Source organism: Dermacentor albipictus, chromosome 1, assembly GCF_038994185.2.
Source record: "Dermacentor albipictus isolate Rhodes 1998 colony chromosome 1, USDA_Dalb.pri_finalv2, whole genome shotgun sequence".
Classification (NCBI taxonomy): Eukaryota; Metazoa; Arthropoda; class Arachnida; order Ixodida; family Ixodidae; genus Dermacentor; species Dermacentor albipictus.
This window is the reverse complement of record NC_091821.1, coordinates 450,075,751-450,095,366: the sequence shown is the minus strand read 5'-3', so window position 1 is coordinate 450,095,366 and position 19,616 is coordinate 450,075,751. Positions and strand designations below refer to the sequence as shown.

At 42.4% G+C, this 19,616-nt stretch overlaps 1 protein-coding gene across 3 annotated transcripts in view; it reads left to right on the top strand.

Moving 5' to 3' along the window:
* LOC135911069 (diuretic hormone receptor-like) overlaps window positions 1-19,616 on the top strand; it is a 194,759-nt gene that overhangs the window by 166,821 nt on the left and 8,322 nt on the right. For 2 of the 3 annotated variants that reach the window (XM_065443163.2, XM_065443164.2), the window contains 4 exons: window positions 5,728-5,794; window positions 10,386-10,471; window positions 16,324-16,377; window positions 19,243-19,375. In XM_065443163.2, the coding sequence (XP_065299235.1) occupies window positions 5,728-5,794; window positions 10,386-10,471; window positions 16,324-16,377; window positions 19,243-19,375 (340 nt within the window). The remainder of the gene's footprint in view (window positions 1-5,727; window positions 5,795-10,385; window positions 10,472-16,323; window positions 16,378-19,242; window positions 19,376-19,616) is intronic. The other variant, XM_065443165.2, reaches the window with a different exon arrangement.

The window sequence follows — 19,616 nt, the reverse complement described above, 5'->3', positions numbered from 1 at the left end:
TTGAGCAATATTTAGTACAGGGTTAAGTTTAGCAAGGAGTTTAGAATGCAATGCTGTGTGAAATGCTTTAGAGAAGTCTATGAAAACAGCGTCAGCCTGGTTGCCAACATCCAGGTGAAGGACAAGGTCATGAGTAAACTCGACTGCGTTGCCTTAGTGAAACCGCGCCTAAACCCACGCTGTATGTTAGATAGCAGATTACGAGACTACAGGAAACGCACTAAGAGTTTATGATTGATATATCCTAAGATTTTGCATGGCTGTGATGGTATTTAAATCGGTCTGTAATTCGATAACGACTGCTTAACAGCAACATTATCACATCAACATTGCAGTCTCTTACTGATATCTGTGTACTTCAGAATCTACAGCAATTTCTTCTAAGCAGACGTGGTTTCACTCTTGCTCGGTTTCAATTTCCGCAAGCGGAATGTTTCCTAAAATGAAGGAATAAAATGTTAACACTGAATACTATTTAATTAGCCACATGAAGTTTGCAATTTGTTGTTCAAGTAATGTCCGGCTCTTCAGGTAAAATTCCTGGACAGACCAAATTACGCTCTATGCTCTAGATGACTAGGAAAAAGAACCTTCGATGTGAAAACAGGAAAAGGACTGGTACAGTTTCACGTAAAGTTAGCGACAGTATGAAAGTATACTAAATCCCGGCTTGAGGGTGCAAGTGAAGGCATCTAATTGTGTAACCACAACAACACACGATTTTATTGCAATGGTAAACATGCTATGACAAATTTATACAGCTTTACATGATGGTTGGTTCAATAGCAGTCAACGTTGTCTATATTACGCGAAATTTAATATGTGTTGTTTCTTTTTTTCTACATTTTTCCACCACATTTGTCCCCATGGTATTTGCTTCTCCACTGTTTTACTTTTACTTGTGTTTCCTGGACAGCGTTGTTTTTGCTTGCACTACATCAATGAAACCCACGCAATATAATAAATAAGAAGTTACAGAGAAACCATTGAAGCTGACTATCTAAGTAAGCGCATAGCTTTATGACTGCCCTGAATGCTTCATGCGACTCTGTAGATGGCCAGAATGCGCCATGCGAACTGACAAGAACATGCAGATTTTATTCTTATCCTTATAGGTATTTTCATAATTAAAGGCACAATGCAGGGATGTGTAATGATCTTGGACAAGTACAAAGTCAAATATTTTTGGAGAATCACATCTATCAAATTTTTATCTACAAACCTTTGTTTAATTGGGCTTTAGACGCAGCCGCAACATAGAAACTCACTAGACTGTTTTTCCCTGTTTGTTTTTTTCGTTACTTCGGATACCACGTAGCACCTCCCTATATAACTGATGCGAGGCGAGCACTGCCAACGTTGCAGACCAGGCACGAGGAGGAGTGCGATCGTTCTCATCACATAGCGACGTGCCATTTAGAGGGCGCGCCCCGATCAAACAGGCCCCCCTCAATCGAGCGACGACGCCTCCTCGCAGCCCCTGGGGAAGCTGCGCGTCCACACACAAACTGCAATTCCAGAACGCACGCCCATTGGCCCCGATAAGGAAAAACGCGTCGTACTTTAACAAAGAAAACAAAAACAAAGAAGACAAAAAAAGCCGTTCGAATTAAAAGCTATGCAGTTTCCTGAATGCGCGCCGCGGTAGCAGTTCACTCAATCGTGTGGTCTGTACGTGGTTATCATTTATGAGATAGAACTAAAAAAAATCTTCAGTGGCAGATAGCATAAGTGTGGTCCTTCAGATGTACTATTCGTTCAGGCGGACATTACTTGTACGAGAAATCGAAACACATATTTACCTAATTAATAAAAAAATACTACTCAACTTCTTTTTTACTCATTTTGTGGCATATATCGCAATTTAAAAATTCTAGCCCGAGAGCTTCCAGGGCGCATTCAGCTGGAATGAACTTCTAGGATGGCACCAGATTCGAGATATGCTCTATAAAACTTGCCGTAAAAATTCAGTGTTCTTCCGCTTACTTTTAAGAAAATGCTATTCTATGCACAGAAGCACAAGTCTAACTGCAATGCCAATGTCTATTGTCGCCAACGTGGGTAAAGGGTATTTCGAAACCGATGTCAACATGGAAATTCATTTCAAGTGACTTCATGCCTTGCAATCTCACGAGCCACAATTTGTAGATTGCAATATGTGGCTTGAAATAATAACCGAAGAAGTTGATTATGGAGTCTTCATTAATTAGTTAACTATACCTTTCGATTTCTCGTGCAAGTAATGTCCGTCTCTATGAATGATTCATCTCAAAGACAAATTATGTTTTCTACCACAAGCGATTTTTTTTTAATTCAGTAAGGCTCAAAAATTGTGACCTCGTATGAAAGAACAAGACTTGTTTCCGTGCTGCCGTTTACAACGGGATGACGTTCAAACAATTTTCGATTATTCATTGCTATGAATAAACGCCGCGAGATTTGATTTGAGAAGCGCAAGTAATGCCGACCGCTGGCATATGTTGCGCAATGAACATGTCTACTGCTGCAGCATTGCATTTTAAGCGACAACGCCCGATAATTAGTCATCTTGTGTTTCTTTTTCACTGTTCAGTACAAGTGTGGCCCTAACCTGACTGAAATAAACATTCCTGCTACAAATATATGTTTGCGCTCGACTATTCGATACTTGTTCGGTATTGCACACTTACAACTCGTATTCTTCTCGAAAAATTTTATATTAACTCACCGCTAATATTTTTGGCTTTATAATCTGCAAAAACAGGGCAAATTAAAAGCAACAATTGCGTCATTAGTAAGCAGGTAAAAACGCCTAAGCTCACTGTTTTATGAAGTTTCGCCACTTTCGTGTGGGATTCCTTTTGGTCAATTTATGGCACTGCGAAATAGGCACATAGCGTACGAATCGACGATTTACAAAAAAAGTGTGAATTGCTCCTTATAATTGCCAAAAATATGAGTGTATTAGCCTTCGACGGTGAACTAGTATATATTAGGCTTCGTTAGGTAGGACATGCTGTACCTGACTGGTCTATTCCCTTTCTCGGTATCATTAACGGCATTTTGTCTACTAATAGCGTTGCTTAAAATTATTTTGGCCCATTTTAAACTCAAATAGTCGCAATACTCTTCACAGCGACGCTGTTAGCTCTTCGTTGGTTGGGATCTTGGTGTCCAAGTGCGTGGTGCTCACACAAAAAATGTGCGCCGATCCCGCAGGCAATGCGAAGAAGCGGGAAGTGCACAGTGTGCTGCTTCTCCAAGAAGCATCACATGTCGTCATCAGGTGACAGGATTTCTTGACGAAGGGGTCATCACGTGTCGTCACGTTTGAGGTGATGACGTCATCGGATTACGTCATCCGGTGATATCGTCACGTGACGATGCCGTTATTCTCGTATATTCGAAATACTATGCGAAGCTATCATGTCTGCAGCTCGTAAGAATTTTCTGACGCACTTCGAGAAATTCAATTAGTCCTATAACGCACTTGCGCTTGGCGGAAGACCTCGGAGAAGGAGGATGTGTGCTGCACTTCCGCGCATGTAGGTGCCCGCGTGACGTAGTCCTTGTGCATACAATATATCTGTCCCTGATGAATGGGCGCTCTGTCCGTTGCATCTGTCGCACAGCGTGTGCTGCGACCGTAACTTGCGTCATGGCAACCGCTGTCCAAAAACAGTCCCGCCGCCTAGCGGCCGCGTCCACTCAGAGAGCTCAAACGGCACCTGTAAAAGGGCTTTGCTTTTGAGTTTCCGAGTAATACAATTATGCTTTCTCGTACATTCAAATTCCAATTCGAAGCTATGATGTCTGAAGCATGTGTGTAAGCAGTACTTTACAAATTTCTGACGCAATTTACTTTGGGCGAGAGGGAGAGAAAATAATAAATGAAAGGCAGGGAGCTCAACCAGGACTGAGCCCGGTTGTGCGGTTCTCCGGGAGCCCGTAGCCCGGAGTGAGTCCGGCACTTGAGTTTTGCGGAGGGCCTAGAAGAATGAGCACGTATGCTGCACTTCCTCCCACGTGCCTGCGCGTGTGACGTACGTCGCTTGTAGTGGTGGCGCTTTTTAATGTTGTCTAACGTCGGTCATGCTTGCCTAACGTCGTGAACAGCTTTACTCTACACCCACTTTTGCAGGGTGGACTGGAGGCGGATTTTTTCCTTGTCTACTAGTATACAATCCTCAGAAAAAAATTTGCAGCAATATGTGCCGCTGCCTTTGAAAACATAAGCGTTAGCGCATGTTAGTGCCACCGTCAGAAACCTCTGCGCTGGATATTCAAAAGACCTTATCCAGCAAAGCACATCCATTAATGAACGGCGGTTCCGTATTCAGATCATCAGCACGACTAAATTTGTTTATGTGAACGTGGCCTTTATTCTACACACAAGAACTGAGATGCTCCTTTCTCCAGACGAAGCTTAATGTATTTTTCGGCATGTTTGAAAAATGTACGCTTTAAAGTCGTCTTATGCAAATGAGCGAGTTAGTGGTTTAATCTTGGTCCAACGGAGGTAGAGGTCAGGGCAGTAGGTAGGCAATTTACTTCCATTATTGCACGACGCACATTTTACTCCTTTCACCGCTTTGCTAAGAGCAAAACGAAATAAAGAACACGTATATCCGTTTTCGCATTACGCAGGTTTTTCTTCGCTGATGTTTTGATGAGCCAAGGTTCCTGTTTATACAACTTTCTTTTTCCTTTTGTTGACCACTTTAGTCTCGGATATTCTGGTTTGCATAAGAATAATTATCTCTGCTGAATTTTATTGGTTTTGAAACGAGGAGTATAGGACAAGCCTAATGAAAGAAAACCGCAGTGCTTATTTCCTGTAGCCATAATTCCAGATGACCGCGTCGAATCCAGTATAAAATCCCGCTTGTTCACGTATAAACCCAAATTAGTATATATAGTTATGTTAGGCTGCGTGTGGATCTTTTTTATTTAGGAATGACACTCTCCAAACGTGCACCACACACTATGTGTGAGTGCGAGTGACTAAGCAAAATCGGCTGACGTGGCTATAGCTGTCGCAGTTATTGCTTCGTTTTACCTCTGTTTTATTCACACCGTAGTAAAAATATATTGACTGCCACAGTGGTAAGGCAACGCTTCTATCGCATGATAAGTTGACGGAACTGGGATGCAACCTTCATAGCTCTCGTCCTTGGATATCATTGTAGCGCTTGACGCCTTGACATAAGTTAATTGTTATGTAAGTAAACTCTTTCTGTCTTATGGCACATCATCATTCCACAATCAGATATGAATGAAATGAAATATTTAATAGCTTTACGTAAAGTGTGGAGCCGTTATGAAATAAATATTGCTAATGTTTGACTCTTTACAAATCAGCTCGCCACAAGAAGTTGTGCAAAAAATAACCTTATTCATGCTTCTAGCCATGCGATCAATATTCGGTCGCCTATTGCGCGGACTTCTTCCGATTATGTTGCTCACATTATCACAAAAGTCTTATATTTCTGAGTGATTAACAGCAATTGGCGCGAACATTAGGCACTCAGCATAAGAAAATACAAATGTCCCGCAATATTTTCATTTTCTTTATTCATTCCTTCAACACAACATCCTCCCGCTCGGCCACCCCTTCAAGCGTAGATGAAAATTGCTTTGATGAAGCGAAAACTAAATACAATACGAGTGAAAACCGAAAACTTGGATGTGCTGCGGCGCTGGGGTGCTCTCATGGATAAGAACTTGTTTTTTTCTTTTTGTTTTCAGGTGCGTGTGGCAGATGAAGGACCTGTATGATTGCATCTTCATTGTACCAGTGATCGGCGTCCTCTTGGTAATATATTGCGTCAAATAAATGTGTCAGAACCATCATGAAGTAAGGCAGAATGAGGTGCTTCTGCCACATTCTTTAGATATAAATAAAACTTAAGGTTTCTCTCGACAAATGTGCGCACAATATACCCAAATAAGCGTGCGCGCTCTAGGGGCGCTATAACGTAAAACTATTCCAAACTTTTCTATTCCAATTCTGCTATCAGCCCTCCGCGATTGGTCAAAAACTTTTTTCGACCACCCCCCATTTCACCTGTCTGTCACGCGACGTTACAAAAACCGCAATACCTCCCCATCTGATATGATGTGTGCACACTGATTATGCATGATTTGACAGAAAAAAGAAAAACAGTTATTTCTGATTCGACCCCTTTTCGCCATTAGCCCTCGGATATTGGTAAAATGTTTTCGGGCTGCATCCACTTCACCTGCCTGTCACGCGACGTCACAAAACCGCACGAACTCACCGCGTCAAAGTGACGTGTACGCGATAAAGACGCATTAATATGCCGAACAAAACTGAATTTTTTTCGGAATAGCCGCAGGCTGCCCCGTTCCGAAAGGAATAAAAGATAGCTGCTGCCGATCGCTGAGACGCTGGCTACTCGCACCTGCCGGAGAGCATGGGTGTATTTGCGTATGATAAAACTTCTTGCGTGACCGCGTAACGTTTTTAAGCACTTTCGACACGTTTACTACCTCATTCTGCCAACACTTCTTTGCTGAGGGTCAATTTTAGCGTCATTCTTAAGCTTCCGTTGCATGCCGCCGCGATTTTCGACCAGCCACCACAAGCTAAGTAAGGGAAAGCCGACCAATCGCAGACGCCGGCACCACCCTCTTCATCCGGTTATCGGTTTTCAGTGCACTGGCTCTGCCCTAGTGAATCCTTCTCCACTTGAGCGTTCTCCTCACCTCTTGTCAGCCAATTAGATACAACAAGCCGCTCAGTGTAGGCAATGTTATTCGTTTTTCAAGCAAACAAAAGGGACCTCCTATGAACGAGGAGAGCGTTTGATTGGTCTGTTCAGACAACCCTATGGGTGACCACCAGGTGCTTGCGTCGGTGGTTACGCAAATTTGACGTCAGGAAATTGGAATAGAAACATATTGGAATAGTTTTACGTTATAGGGCCCTAGGGCTACTAAGCGAATAGCGAGTGTCCGATGTTGTTTTCGTCTTTTTAAAACGATCATGCCACAACAATGCATGCGCGTGCGATTTAGTAATGCATACTGACGCAGCCCTATGTGCACCTAGCTACAGCAGTAATTGAGAAACTGTAGTCAAGCATTTCCAGTCTGATTATGTAAGAGATTGTGATCCATTCAGTGAAGTGGAATAATCATTTTACTTTTTGACAGTGTTAAATTATGTATCGCTTAAGAAAAGCATGCAAACAGCTGAATAGTAATAGCCTCTCCTTCAAAGCTCTCAATAGCGTTTTACCTGCAGTCTAACTTTGTCGGATGGGTGAAGTAATGCGCAGCAGGCGCGAAACACTCCGGAATGCGGTATCCGACAAAAAGCCGAACATTTCTACAGCCCAAGTACGCAGTCTGGTATTTGGAGTTTCTTTTTGTGCAAAAGAAAGAGGGAGAGAGAGCGAAATAAACTTTTTATTTTCTGAAACTGTAATTCGAATCAGGACTCGTGTATGCGAATAACAAGCGCTGTGTGGTTTTGCTGGCGGCCGTCACGAACTGCTGTGACGATCATTGCGTTCTCACATTCCGCAGTCTGTGCTCTTATGTGAGTGAAAAAGCAACGCAGCCAAGCTTTTTTAAAGTCGTTTCTTCGTTGTGTTCCTTGCACGTGTGCACAAGGCCTTGGCAGAGTTATTGGATCGCTGGAAAATCACAGTTTTTCGATCGATAGATTACGGCATCTCGTATACGGAAAATCGGTGGTTTAATCGCTTCGCGGTAAATGCACATGAGTATGTTAAGTTAGCCGGACTGGGCGTGATATTGGCATGCAAAATGCGGCGAAATATTTAATTTCAGATGTAATTTACTAAAATATCGCATTGTGACCATCATATAAGTTAGTGCCATTCGCCTTGTTCCAGGACTTCTCTCTTGACGTTAATCTGTGATCACTGAAAAGTTGTTTAAATTGGAATTAGCCAATCTCGAGTTGGATTAACTTTCCCGAACTGTTGTTGAGTAGTATGTGCAATCACAAGTATATTCCTAAGACTCAGTTGAAGTTGTATGGCGAACTTGTTAGAACCTAGTGAAATGTGTGAAAACGAACCAGAACGGAGCCACAAGTGAGTCATAAAGAATGACTAGCCTCGCGTTGTACCTCCATTCACAAAGTGTTGCATGAGTTTCAGAATGTGAATGCAAATATGGTGTCCGACTCATTATTTTCTGCGCCATAGAAAGGTGAGGTAAATACTGCTATGCCATCATGATCGTGCATCTCAAGCCGGGCTTCAAAGTTGAGCGTGAAACAAGTGTATGATTAAGTTGGACGCATGATAATTATGTACGGCCTTTCCCTATCTTGCGGCATAGTATAGGCCGGCAAACGTCGCTGCAATGTTTCTGTAAGATTGCGGGAGCATGCATTATTCCTAAACTTGGAAATAGTTCGATGGTTTCTTGCAGGAAAGACGACTTTTTTCATACTGGCTTCCTGGTATGTGTAACATAACATTTATCCAGGCGTAGTTTTTGGGAGGGTGTACGTGGTTGTATATTGCCATGAGCACTCTGTGCTCTTGCGTATAAGTTAATGGCTTATGTGTTAGTTAGCGGTGAAAAAGTGAATGCGTCCACGTGAAATTTGAAGCAATAAGAAGATAGAACCACCTATAATTGTTGTTACATAAAGCTGCCTTGAGTTCTCTCTCTGAGAATGATTCATACATGAGATTAATTTAAGGTAAGTTATAGAACACGAAAACTCTATATGATGAGTTTCCCAATTTGTTGCGTAGGTCTGAATATTCAGGCCCTGTTATAATGCACACTGCATAAGCGCAAGTACACAGGTAAAATGCTGATTTACTAATTGCATAACACTTGTGAGTGGTTGGCATGATTACCGAAAAATAATTTTTTCTTTCTTTTCGTGGCACTAGTGATATCTATTTTCACGTTCTCAGTGAGTGCAATAAAAACGTTTTTCCCCTCAGAACTGTAGGTATGAAGCTTGCAATTGAAAGCTGCGAGTAATAGAAGACCAATTTCGCCGATGAGCTCGTTAACTTTAATCCAATGATATCAGTTTTGCCCACTCATCGCATACCGTTTATCGTGTCCAGTGCGTTACGCATCTTACGTCACAGTAACTATACTGCCCACAATAAGATGGCTGTGAACGTCATGCACAGCATTTTATTGAGAAGCAGCCATCCTTGTGCTGTTCTTGCTAGCAGTGAGTAACCGAGCGCAAAGCGGCAGTTTATTGACTTTATATGTACAAGTGTTTTGCTGTTTACTTTGAGTCCCGTAGTGAGAGGCGGAAGACAATCAGTTCTCTCTTTGAGCCCAAGCAAAAGCTTTCAATCGTGAAGGCATCCCAAAGGTAAACAATTTCGTTGTGCTTCGGCTCAGAAAGCTTCGATTCGAGGAAAGAAATGTAAATAAATAAGTACCTTAGCGTTCACGCTAACAGAGCAGAACTAGCGCGAGAACAAAATTCAATGTAAATATGGCGCAGACATTTACTCGCAGAAAATGAATCGCCACTTTTAAAAACAACGTATGCTCTGAGATTACAAGAGATATGTCCTTCTTGTTTTATTCATCCTGATAAAGCCGTGTAAAAGTGTTTTCCTCATTTCTAACGGTCACATTCATCGCTGCGCTTTGACAATGGAAAGCTTCGGGTGTTGCAAAGTTAGTGCTTCAAATAATCACAGTGTCCGCGTAGTTACGAAACTAATTATACGACACATTCGAATCCGCGGCATTATGACACAAAACATAGGGTTGAACGAGAATTGCAAAATGATGTTCAACTATCATTATCGCTACCCAATGAAAGTGCGCAGTTACATTTGCATTTGCGGGAAAATTGCGATCTCGGATTCATCGCATAAGTAACATGCGACTGCTTCTTTTCTTTTCGCGCAGATGTGCCGCAGGGTTTATGGGACATAATATAAAACGAAATAAAAGCTTGTCCGCTCAGAAAACGTTTGCCGTTCCCAGTTTTGTGCCGAAATTAAGCTGAAACCGAATGCCATTGTGTGGATAAGAGCTCGCTTGACATTGCAAACTCATTAAGCGGCTCATGAGACCGCATAACGATTAGTGGATTTCGACAGAGTTATCAGGGAAGTCTTACTACTCGTTATTTGTGCAGGATACTCGGAATACACAAAAAAGAAATAAAACACCCCGTAGTGCTGAAATGGCTCCGAGGCCTGACCTTTATATTTCGTTTACAGCAACAATGGCCCGAAACGGGAAGCGTGTATCTTACTCCATGTTCTCCGCCGATTTATTTGTGTTGCCTCCTCAGCGAGACGAGCGTCACGCTGTTTACTAATTGTATTACTTTATAGTACCTCGCTCTCGGAACCATTAAACGCCACATCGTCATCATTATGTACCCTTCTGTTTCATTTCAGACAAACATGTTTTTCCTGGGCGAGATAATGTGGGTGCTCATCACGAAGCTCAGAGCTGCGAACACCATCGAGTCTCGCCAGTACAGGTCAGTGCTCGCGGCTTCGGTCGGAAAAGTGATAACACTCGTTCCAGCGACTCTTTATCAATTACGGTCGAACCCGATTATAAGGAACAGGCCTGTGCGCTCAATATAGTTTGATATAAAAGCTACTTCGATGTAGCAAAACTAACCTATAGCGAATTTTTGTGGTGCGTACGTTATACAGAATTTCTTGTTTCTAGTCGAAAAAAAAAACGCAGAAAGAAGGAATCCTTTTATTTAAAACGAAATTTGCTGCTCGAAGCAAGAGTATTTATTTGTTCTTTAAAGTGTTCCTCGGCGTCACTTAGAACTGCGTTGTCAGTGTGCCCCACAATGTGCAGACATGCTTACGTCCATTTTCCTCAATGTCTCCGCACAGCACGGCGCAGCGCATTCAACGCAAAAGCCAGTCCTCAGACCTCGTGCGAGGCAGCTCCTCGCCTGGTAGCGGACAGCCTGAGTTTGATATATCCATTGTCCACATCGTTATGAAGGAGTTTATTTACGAGAGAATCGACAGTACGTTTCGCGCGTTCGATATAGAGAAAAATTCACGTTATCTGGGTTCGCTATATCGGACTTTGGTTCTACTTTTGGTTCGCACGTCTTTAATTTGCTATTGGGAGATTGACCTCTGCATCTGTGTTGATCTCCATCTCGTGAATTTAGTAACCTAGGCCAGAGTCAGTGATATAAGAGAGGAGTGTATATTTAAATGAGGACCGTGAAACCAGGCGCGGAGGCAGTCAGTGTGAAAAGGTGAGCGCCCTCGAGCAAGGGGCCTTCTTCGAACGTATTTCGTGGTAGTGCATCTCGAGGACAGTTGTGCCGCGTCGACCGCTCGCTTCTTGTCCACGTGCACGTTGGGCCGGAGAGAAAAAAAGTCTTTACAGATAGCGCAGCAAAAGCGCAGAGAGTTCAAGAAAGCAGTCATTCTCACGCCACATCGCTTTACCGCCTACAGCAACCGCATCTTCCGCGGCAAGGCAACTTGCGCACTGAACGTCTCAACTGAAGTAATCGGGCAAGTGAAGAGTATACAGGCTCTCGTGCTGGGCGTAATACGCACATTTGCTACCGTCATATGCTGCTGCTCAAACTTCCCATTCTTCAGCGGTAGCCTGTCTACGCTAGTTGCGGAACATAATAATAATAATAATAATATTTGGGGTTTTACGTGCCTAAACCACTTTCTGATTATGAGGCACGCCGTAGTGGAGGACTCCGGAAATTTCGACCACCTGGGGTTCTTTAACGTGCACCTAAATCTAAGCACACGGGTGTTTTCGCATTTCGCCCCCATCGAAATGCGGCCGCCGTGGCCGGGATTCGATCCCGCGACCTCGTGCTCAGCAGCCCAACACCATAGCCACATTGCGGAACATAGGAACAGGTGTCAGTAAGGGCTCAAATGAGCACAGTTTTGCACATCTGTTTACGAATTGTAGCAAATTATTTGCGATAGAACTGAATATGCCGACACTCGGCTGTCAACATTGCTGCGCGTTTGTTTATCAGAGAACGGCGTATTAGTGAGGACCGTTTTCGCCACGGTTGATGAATTTCGCGTTTTAGGCTCACTGTATATGTATGGAATCCGCAAGAAACTTGGAATAAATACGGGATGATTATATTTATATTTTGCGCAATTCTTGTGCATGAGCTGGATTATTGGAAGAGATGGACATTACTAGCACCAGGAAGTGAAACATATATTCAACTGGAGAATGAAAATGCGCTAAATAAATTCCAAATTAACCTATTTACAGTGTACATTGCCACTTATTGTAGCCGGGACCTTGCAAGACGTATCCACTTGAATATCAATCTGTAGGATTACACCAGTTTCCACATAGTATTTACTAAAGTTTGAGGTGAAATACATGGTTGCATTCCAGTAAATCTTGTGTTTCAATGAATAAAAGAACGTTTTGTTTAAAAAAATGTATTGGAACAACAGTGCAATATTACGGCGAGTTCGACCGCACATGCTGCTGTGCACTACTGGAATCAGTTTCCAGGTCTCTCGAGAGAATAATTCTTATTATTGATTTTTCGAGACTAACAGATTATTTTTTAACAATAACAGAATAACAGATTCTGTAACAGATACACGTGAATGCTGACTGCGCCAGGTGATACTCAAAGCTTTCATTTTGGCGATGCGATAGAATGAGATAGGTGAGCGTTCGAGTCAGCCAAAGATGGCCTGTAATAAAGAAGGTGACCAAAAGGGATATACTGCAGGCATTTCTTGGTTTAACAATTGCGTGCGAAGCACAAACCTAAACTTTTTAATTAAGCTTTCTCGTCTCTGCTGTCTTTCCAAAACACTTCTTTTTTTTCGCCAAAAGGGAAGACTTGAAGCTATTCCATTGAATGGCAGAAGCTTTACAGGAACGTGTCGCCGGGCGAAAGAACAGTTCAATAATTTGCAAATTAGGCAGGGTGGTAATTATGCATGCGAGCGAAATATGCCAAAATTGCTTTTCCACACCTTTCAACAGCAACACGCGCACCTGCTACATTTTCATAGCGATAGGAAGGGAGAGCAAGGTTGTGCTTCATCATGGTAACAAAAAAAATGAATAAGGTTCATCGTGTTCATTTTGATACGTTCGCAGCAGTTGCACAAACATTTTTGCGTAAAGCTGCAGCCATTTACAGCGTCTTCACAGCAGCACTCTAGGGGAATAACCACGAATCGTTCGTGCGCTTTATCCGATTGCAAGTAGCTATTCCCTGCTATGAAAATCGGCCCATCGTGTTTGTTAGTTCGTTAACTCGTCACAATTTTGTAGACACGTATCTAGCTGGCGTAACAGAAAAAACAATTTTTAGTATTTTGTATACCAGCGATCATGCAGAGTGATCCGTTTATTTATAACCATTACTTCTCGGCTGCCACGCTCTATTTCTTTTCATGGCTATTGTAGCCGACAAATTACACTTACGGGATGCATAAACGCACAAATGAGCTATAGAGACATATTTATTTACTTGCAAAATCGCAAAAGAAGATAACGTTAGCAGCATAAAAATCATGGTCCAACCCTGGAACAGCTTGCTCGGGCAACAGTAATTTTTTTTGTAGTTAACATCAAAACAATGACAAGGGTAAATACTCTACCAAGCTCATCTGCAAGTCTGGAATTCATTCAGTGTTATCTTATACATGCTTTAGTGGTGGATTTATTTAGGCGAAACGCATTTGTGAATAATGTATTCGTTCTCTATTTTACTCTGCATATGTATGCAACAGCTAACACTTGCGCTCGCTGACAACTGCGGAAAACGTTCTGATTGGCTGCACTTATTTGCTTTAGTTGAATAGTCAAATGTTCCGAGTGTTTATTCTATTTTTCAAACGGATGTGTGTAACAAGCCTTGTTGCTGATGCCACAAACCTCGTTATTTCTTGTTTACTGCTGCGTTTATTACGGGCTCTTCAGATCTCTGGTTCCTGTTAAAAAAGTTCTAACGTCAAGGAAATTCATTTCTTTAAACGGCCCTCACAAGACCTAATGGGACATATTTTGTTTTAATAGACGAGCTCTTGAAGCTCCGTCGAGAATACTTTGAAAGGCGTTAGCAGCAGTCGATACAAAAACAAATGAAATGTTGTCAGGAGGTGCTGCGAGGAGACGAGTTGTATTGTCCTTGCAGAAGAGTCTCTCCCCCAGCCACTAAGGTCCCAAGACAAAGTTTCGAGGTAGCGCAATTCCTTCATATAGCGGCCATCCTCATTATCCTCGCGCTCCCGTGCCACTGTCCGTGCGTGATTGGTTTAGTAGGAACACGTGGCACTTCCGCGTGACCTAAGTTCCTAAGTTCTTTCACGTAGCCCGAGTTTACATCAACATGCCCATAAATAGGGATTTGCTGCACAGAATACAATTTCAATACCAGTAATAAGAATATACCTAGTACGACACATGCTAGAAGCCACTTTTCTAGAGCGCGTGTTGAAAGGTTTGGAAACTTTACGCGGTGCTACCGGCGCCCCGTGTCGAAGGAGGCTTGGAGGAGGAGGAGATCAGGAAAGGGAGACAGCGCGAGATTGAAGCTTATCTAAGGACCATGCGAACCTGCATCCGCAAGCGACACCTGCTCTCTTTCCTTCTATAAGTGGTTTGCACTGACGTCATCGTGGTCACCTTGTTACGATACAAGCATAGGTGAGAAGCTGCGTCCGTGACGCCTTGTGAAAGCAATGTGCGTGGTGTTCGTTGTTAAGCAGCTTCAAGAATTTTCAGAAATCGCCTGTGGGAGATAGGATAATTATAGTCCATGGGCTGGATTATTCCAAGAGGCGGACATTACATGCATCAGAAATCCCAACACTTATTGAAGGAATTCTCGTAAGTTTACTAGCGACTTTCTTATTTAGTTACCTTATCACACGTATAGCAATTTACGTATTGTAGCTGGTGAGCTTGCGAGATGTATTCACATGAAATGAATTTCCAGGATGACACTATGTTGAAATATGCGCCATCAAACTCGCCGTAAAAAATTCATTCTTGTTCCACTTATTTCACAAAGCACTGTTCTAGGCATAGAAGTACAAAGGTAACTGGAACGCACATGGTTTTCATGCCACACTTTGGGAAATATCTCCAAACTAGTGTCATCCTGGAAATTCATTTCAAGTGGATAGGTATTGCAAATTGACTGGCTACATTTGGTAAATTGCAATATTTATCGTAAATCAAATAAATACAGAAGCTAAATAGCGAACGTGTCTGATTAGCTTATTATTTGTGTCGATTTCTAGCACAAGTAACGTCCGCCTCTTTGAATAACCCATTTCAAGGACTAGCACGTGCATATATCTCAGTAGAGGCGCGCCACCTTTACTGTCTCCCTTTCTTTTCATGCGCTGTGCGTTTCCTGAATCAGTTGCACAGTCGTTTCATGGGAATCCACGATTATATCTGCGCAGCACCAGTGAGGCTGAAGAATGGCGTGCGTGACGTATTCCAGTTCTCTGAGCGAGTGCCTCTTTTGAGAAAGAGAGTGCGTGTGCTTTTGCTTCAGTTTTGAGTAATTAAGTGCATGGTATCCACACATCCACACACGCACACGCACACACACACACACACACACTCACTCACTCACTCACTCACTCACTCACTCACTCACTCACTCACACGCACACACACGTGCATATATATATATATATATATATATATATATATATATATATATATATATATATATATATATATATATATATATATATATATATATATATGCGTGTGCGTCTTAGTACGGGATCTGAGCAATCAGGGATGACATGCGCATAATTCGGAATGTATGCTTCGCGTGTTGCGAGGGCACATTTACAGTGAAGCTATCTTTTCATTTCAAAATACTGCACCGGCGGGCCAATTTTCACATTTTGGTGAATTTCTGCGTTTGCTCTGATTACGTTTGTCGACTTCGAACATGTGTATGGCTATGTTGCAAAAGAAGCGTGCATCGCGATTTGCGACATGATGAGAGACGCGGAAGACGAACATGAGGCAGTAATAGCTTGAGGCGAAGTGAAACCCGGAGGCAAAAATGGCGATTGCCGGTATGTGAAAGCGCTGTGCTTAAACCTTTAACTGTGCGTGGTTATAGTATATATATATATATATATATATATACGTAGCTTTCTATATGTGCCTGGTTGTCTTGTTTTTGTTCATTGTTTATTAAAGCGTGTCGTGAATTCACATATACGCTACGCTAGGAAGAGGGATATTCGTGCCTTTATTGTGTTCGGCAAAAATATACTGCGCGTTGGCTTTAATATTGATAATGTCTGGCTGCAACGTTCTGCTCTGATTTGTTTCTGAAACGTCTAGGCAGTCAACTCCACCATGGGTCAATCCGCGTGCCTCTAACCGTAAAACAGCAAGGCAAGTGGCTGTACTTCATCAACGACAAGATTAACAAAGGAATGGGACGCACTAACAAGCAGGCACTTCGTGGATTACCTTGTTTGCAATGCCATCATTCGGATGCACTAAAAAGCCTTGAAAAAGCTAGCTTCGCACCAACAATATGTCATCAGCCAGCCCACTGATTTTATTAGCTAATGCTTGCTATCCGTACTAACTGCACGCAGCAACTTACTGCATCTGCGCTTTCAGATATATTTCTACCTATTTCCAGCTTCCACCTCCTTTACTAAAAGGCGAGGGATCAAAAATTATTACAGTTGATTCACAGCATACGCAATCGCATCTCAGTTCTCTTCACCTGCTTCGCATGATCAATGCATTTGGCTTTAGGGTATGTGAAAAATGGAACAATACTAGTGCTGATGTAAGGCCTAATACTAGTATTTGAACAGGCTTTTCTATTGTTCCTATTGCTGTTTTTTCGTATTGCTCAGTATATATCAGCAGCATAACGCGTCAATAAAATATTCAGATGGACCATTTAGTCAGTAAACATTCCTTTTGCAAGCCCATTGGTTATTAGTGAGATTCTTTGCCTCGTAAAACGCCATCCAATGTATTGTTTTGCGAAAAAAAGGCATGTAAGTATTCGTGTATTATGAATGCGCGCGAATGGTCCTAAGCAATTATTTCTAATCACAGCGGTTTGCTGAGCAAGTGCCATGCAATTTTCGTTTCATTCATTTCAGTTTTATTTCCCATAAAAAAAATCACATTTCTGGTAGGGATACCTGGGCAAAAACGGATTTTTAGGCAGGCTGAATAGGCCCGGGTAACCTGGAAAATTTTAGCAGTTTAACTTTAAACAATAATGTTTGTAATGTCGCAAAATTATTCACAGATGCCTGCTGGCAAGAGAGTTCGAGGTCTTTGCATTTAGCCTTGTCAAGACATTAAGTTAACGTACATCATTCATTAAGGGTCACTGAAGGCAAATATTAAATCAAGGTTTAGTGACAGATTAGTGTTCGAGAATCTCTAAGGCGTCAATACTATCGTGAACAGAGCCTTAATAATAGAAAAATTGAATTAAATGCAGGACATAGGTTAGAGACTCCCCCGGGACATTCAAGCACTTACCCGATGACGAAAGCCATCCCCAGCTAAATTCTGTGACTAGTGCTCAACCATTCATTGCAAAAAACATCGTTGTATTGTATTATAAGACTATATAAAATGCTACTTGTCTAGTTTTCTACCATTTTTTAGAAAAAAAGGACTAATTGCAATTACCCTTGACAACGACGCGGGTGGTTGATAGGTTTCATTTTCGCCCACGCTTTCGCTTTTAACTAGTTTCGTTATCTCGTAGTGCTGCGTGGGTTTAGATGACTCGCGAAACTCGCAGAAACTGCAAGTAGCAGATAATTCAATTTACGCCACTTGACCAGAAAGCAGCTGCGGCGGTGAGTTCGCCCCGCTGTCTTGGCTCGGTACCGCCGTTTGTAGGGCGCCATTTTACTCGCCGACGGCAGCAAAGCGGGGTGATGTCGTATGCAACGTCAGCACTTCCCCGGTTGAGTGGCGGGAGGTATGAATTTCGAAAAAGGCAACGGAGCCTTCAGATGTAATTTTCTCGTAAACGACGTCTTTTCTCTGCCCGAAACAAGCGTTGCGAGGTTTCTCGAATTGTATTTAAACAGTCCATGTCTACTTAGTAGTTGCCTTTAGTGTCCCTTTAAGCTTTGCCTAATGAAACCGCTGAGGTCTTCGTTGGTTTTCTGCGTGGCGTTGATAGGAGCGTTGATTTCTTTTGTTGATTTTACACATTGTACCGCATGCTTCGACAATGAATGCTTTGTGCACGTTGACTACCTCTCATAACTTATGATGCTTTACACTAAGAGGTACATTGGAGGGTTTGAGCAGATATCATCAATAGAAATGTTGTTGCCCAGAATGTTTTCAAAAAGTGAACCGTACCTCACTCGAGAGGTGAGTTTTTTTTAAGTGTGCAGAGAACCTGTGGTGTGAGCCTTTGGTATTCACTGAGTGCAATGTCATTTATCGCCAGCGGTTCGATTCCAGTTTTAGGTATAGAGCTATAGAGTTTTTGATAAAGGCCGCAACGTTTCTCTGTGGATGCCAGTTCAGTGCAACAATCTCTGTAGTGCCATCGCCAGCAGTGATGCTTTTCGTCTAGACCTCTAGTTGCAACAAAACTAGTTTCTCTCGCTCGGAAGGTCATGCATGCTGACTAGAACTGAAACTCCACGCATATCTCCAGTTATCGCCTGCAAATTCCCTAGCCTTCCCTGGTGTTCCAGCAACAGGAAAGCCGGTCTCCCGGCGATATGGTATTATCCTGTCACTTGTACCTGGGTGTTACGCTTCTCACTTCATTCTTTGTCGAAATGGCGGGTCGTACATCCTCGCACTTCAAGCATCCAACGCAGGTGTTATTTAAAAGAGAAGGCGCCAACTCAAACTGTTTGTGGGACAGTTGCCTGTTAGTTATAACGACAGCTGTTTGCGTACAAATGAAGGTACGAAACGGGAGCTTTTTCTAAGATAGATTAGAAGTGCGGGTTCCTACATTTGCAACTCATAAATAAATAAAATATATAAGTTAATAACAAACAAATGTAGAGGCGTGCTGCCTTTCTCACATTATGTGGGACACAGAAAGCAACTAGCGCTATCAGAAGTCCCTTCGTGGGTGCGTTATTTTGTAGTGGATTTGAGCTAGCGCCCTTGGTAAATATTTGCGGTAAACGAGTTGTAAAAATGTGCAAGCGTATGGCTTTTGTGTGTGTGTGTGTGTGTAGTGTCATGTTCCCTGTGCTTTTCTGTTCTCGTTTCTCCACCCCACGTACACAGGAAAGCTGCCAAAGCTCTGCTAGTCCTCTTGCCGCTTCTTGGTGTCACCTACATTCTTGTTATTTGGACGCCTACGCACAAGACAGCCAGAGTAATATTCACCTATCTACAGATTACCCTGCTATCCACACAGGTGAGTTGTTTTTATAATATCTGTCGCAATAACTTCGGCATCACATCAACGAACATATAATTAGATGTTCCATTGGCAATGGCAACCAGCGGTCAGTTGATGTATTTTAATTTTTCAAAGTTAGGCACTGTTTGGAGCCTGTTGGTATTGCATTCGAGCTGCACGCGAACGAAACACAAGGAGCAAAGAGACAAGGAACAAAATATAAATTATGTATATATTCCGTGATTATATATGTAAA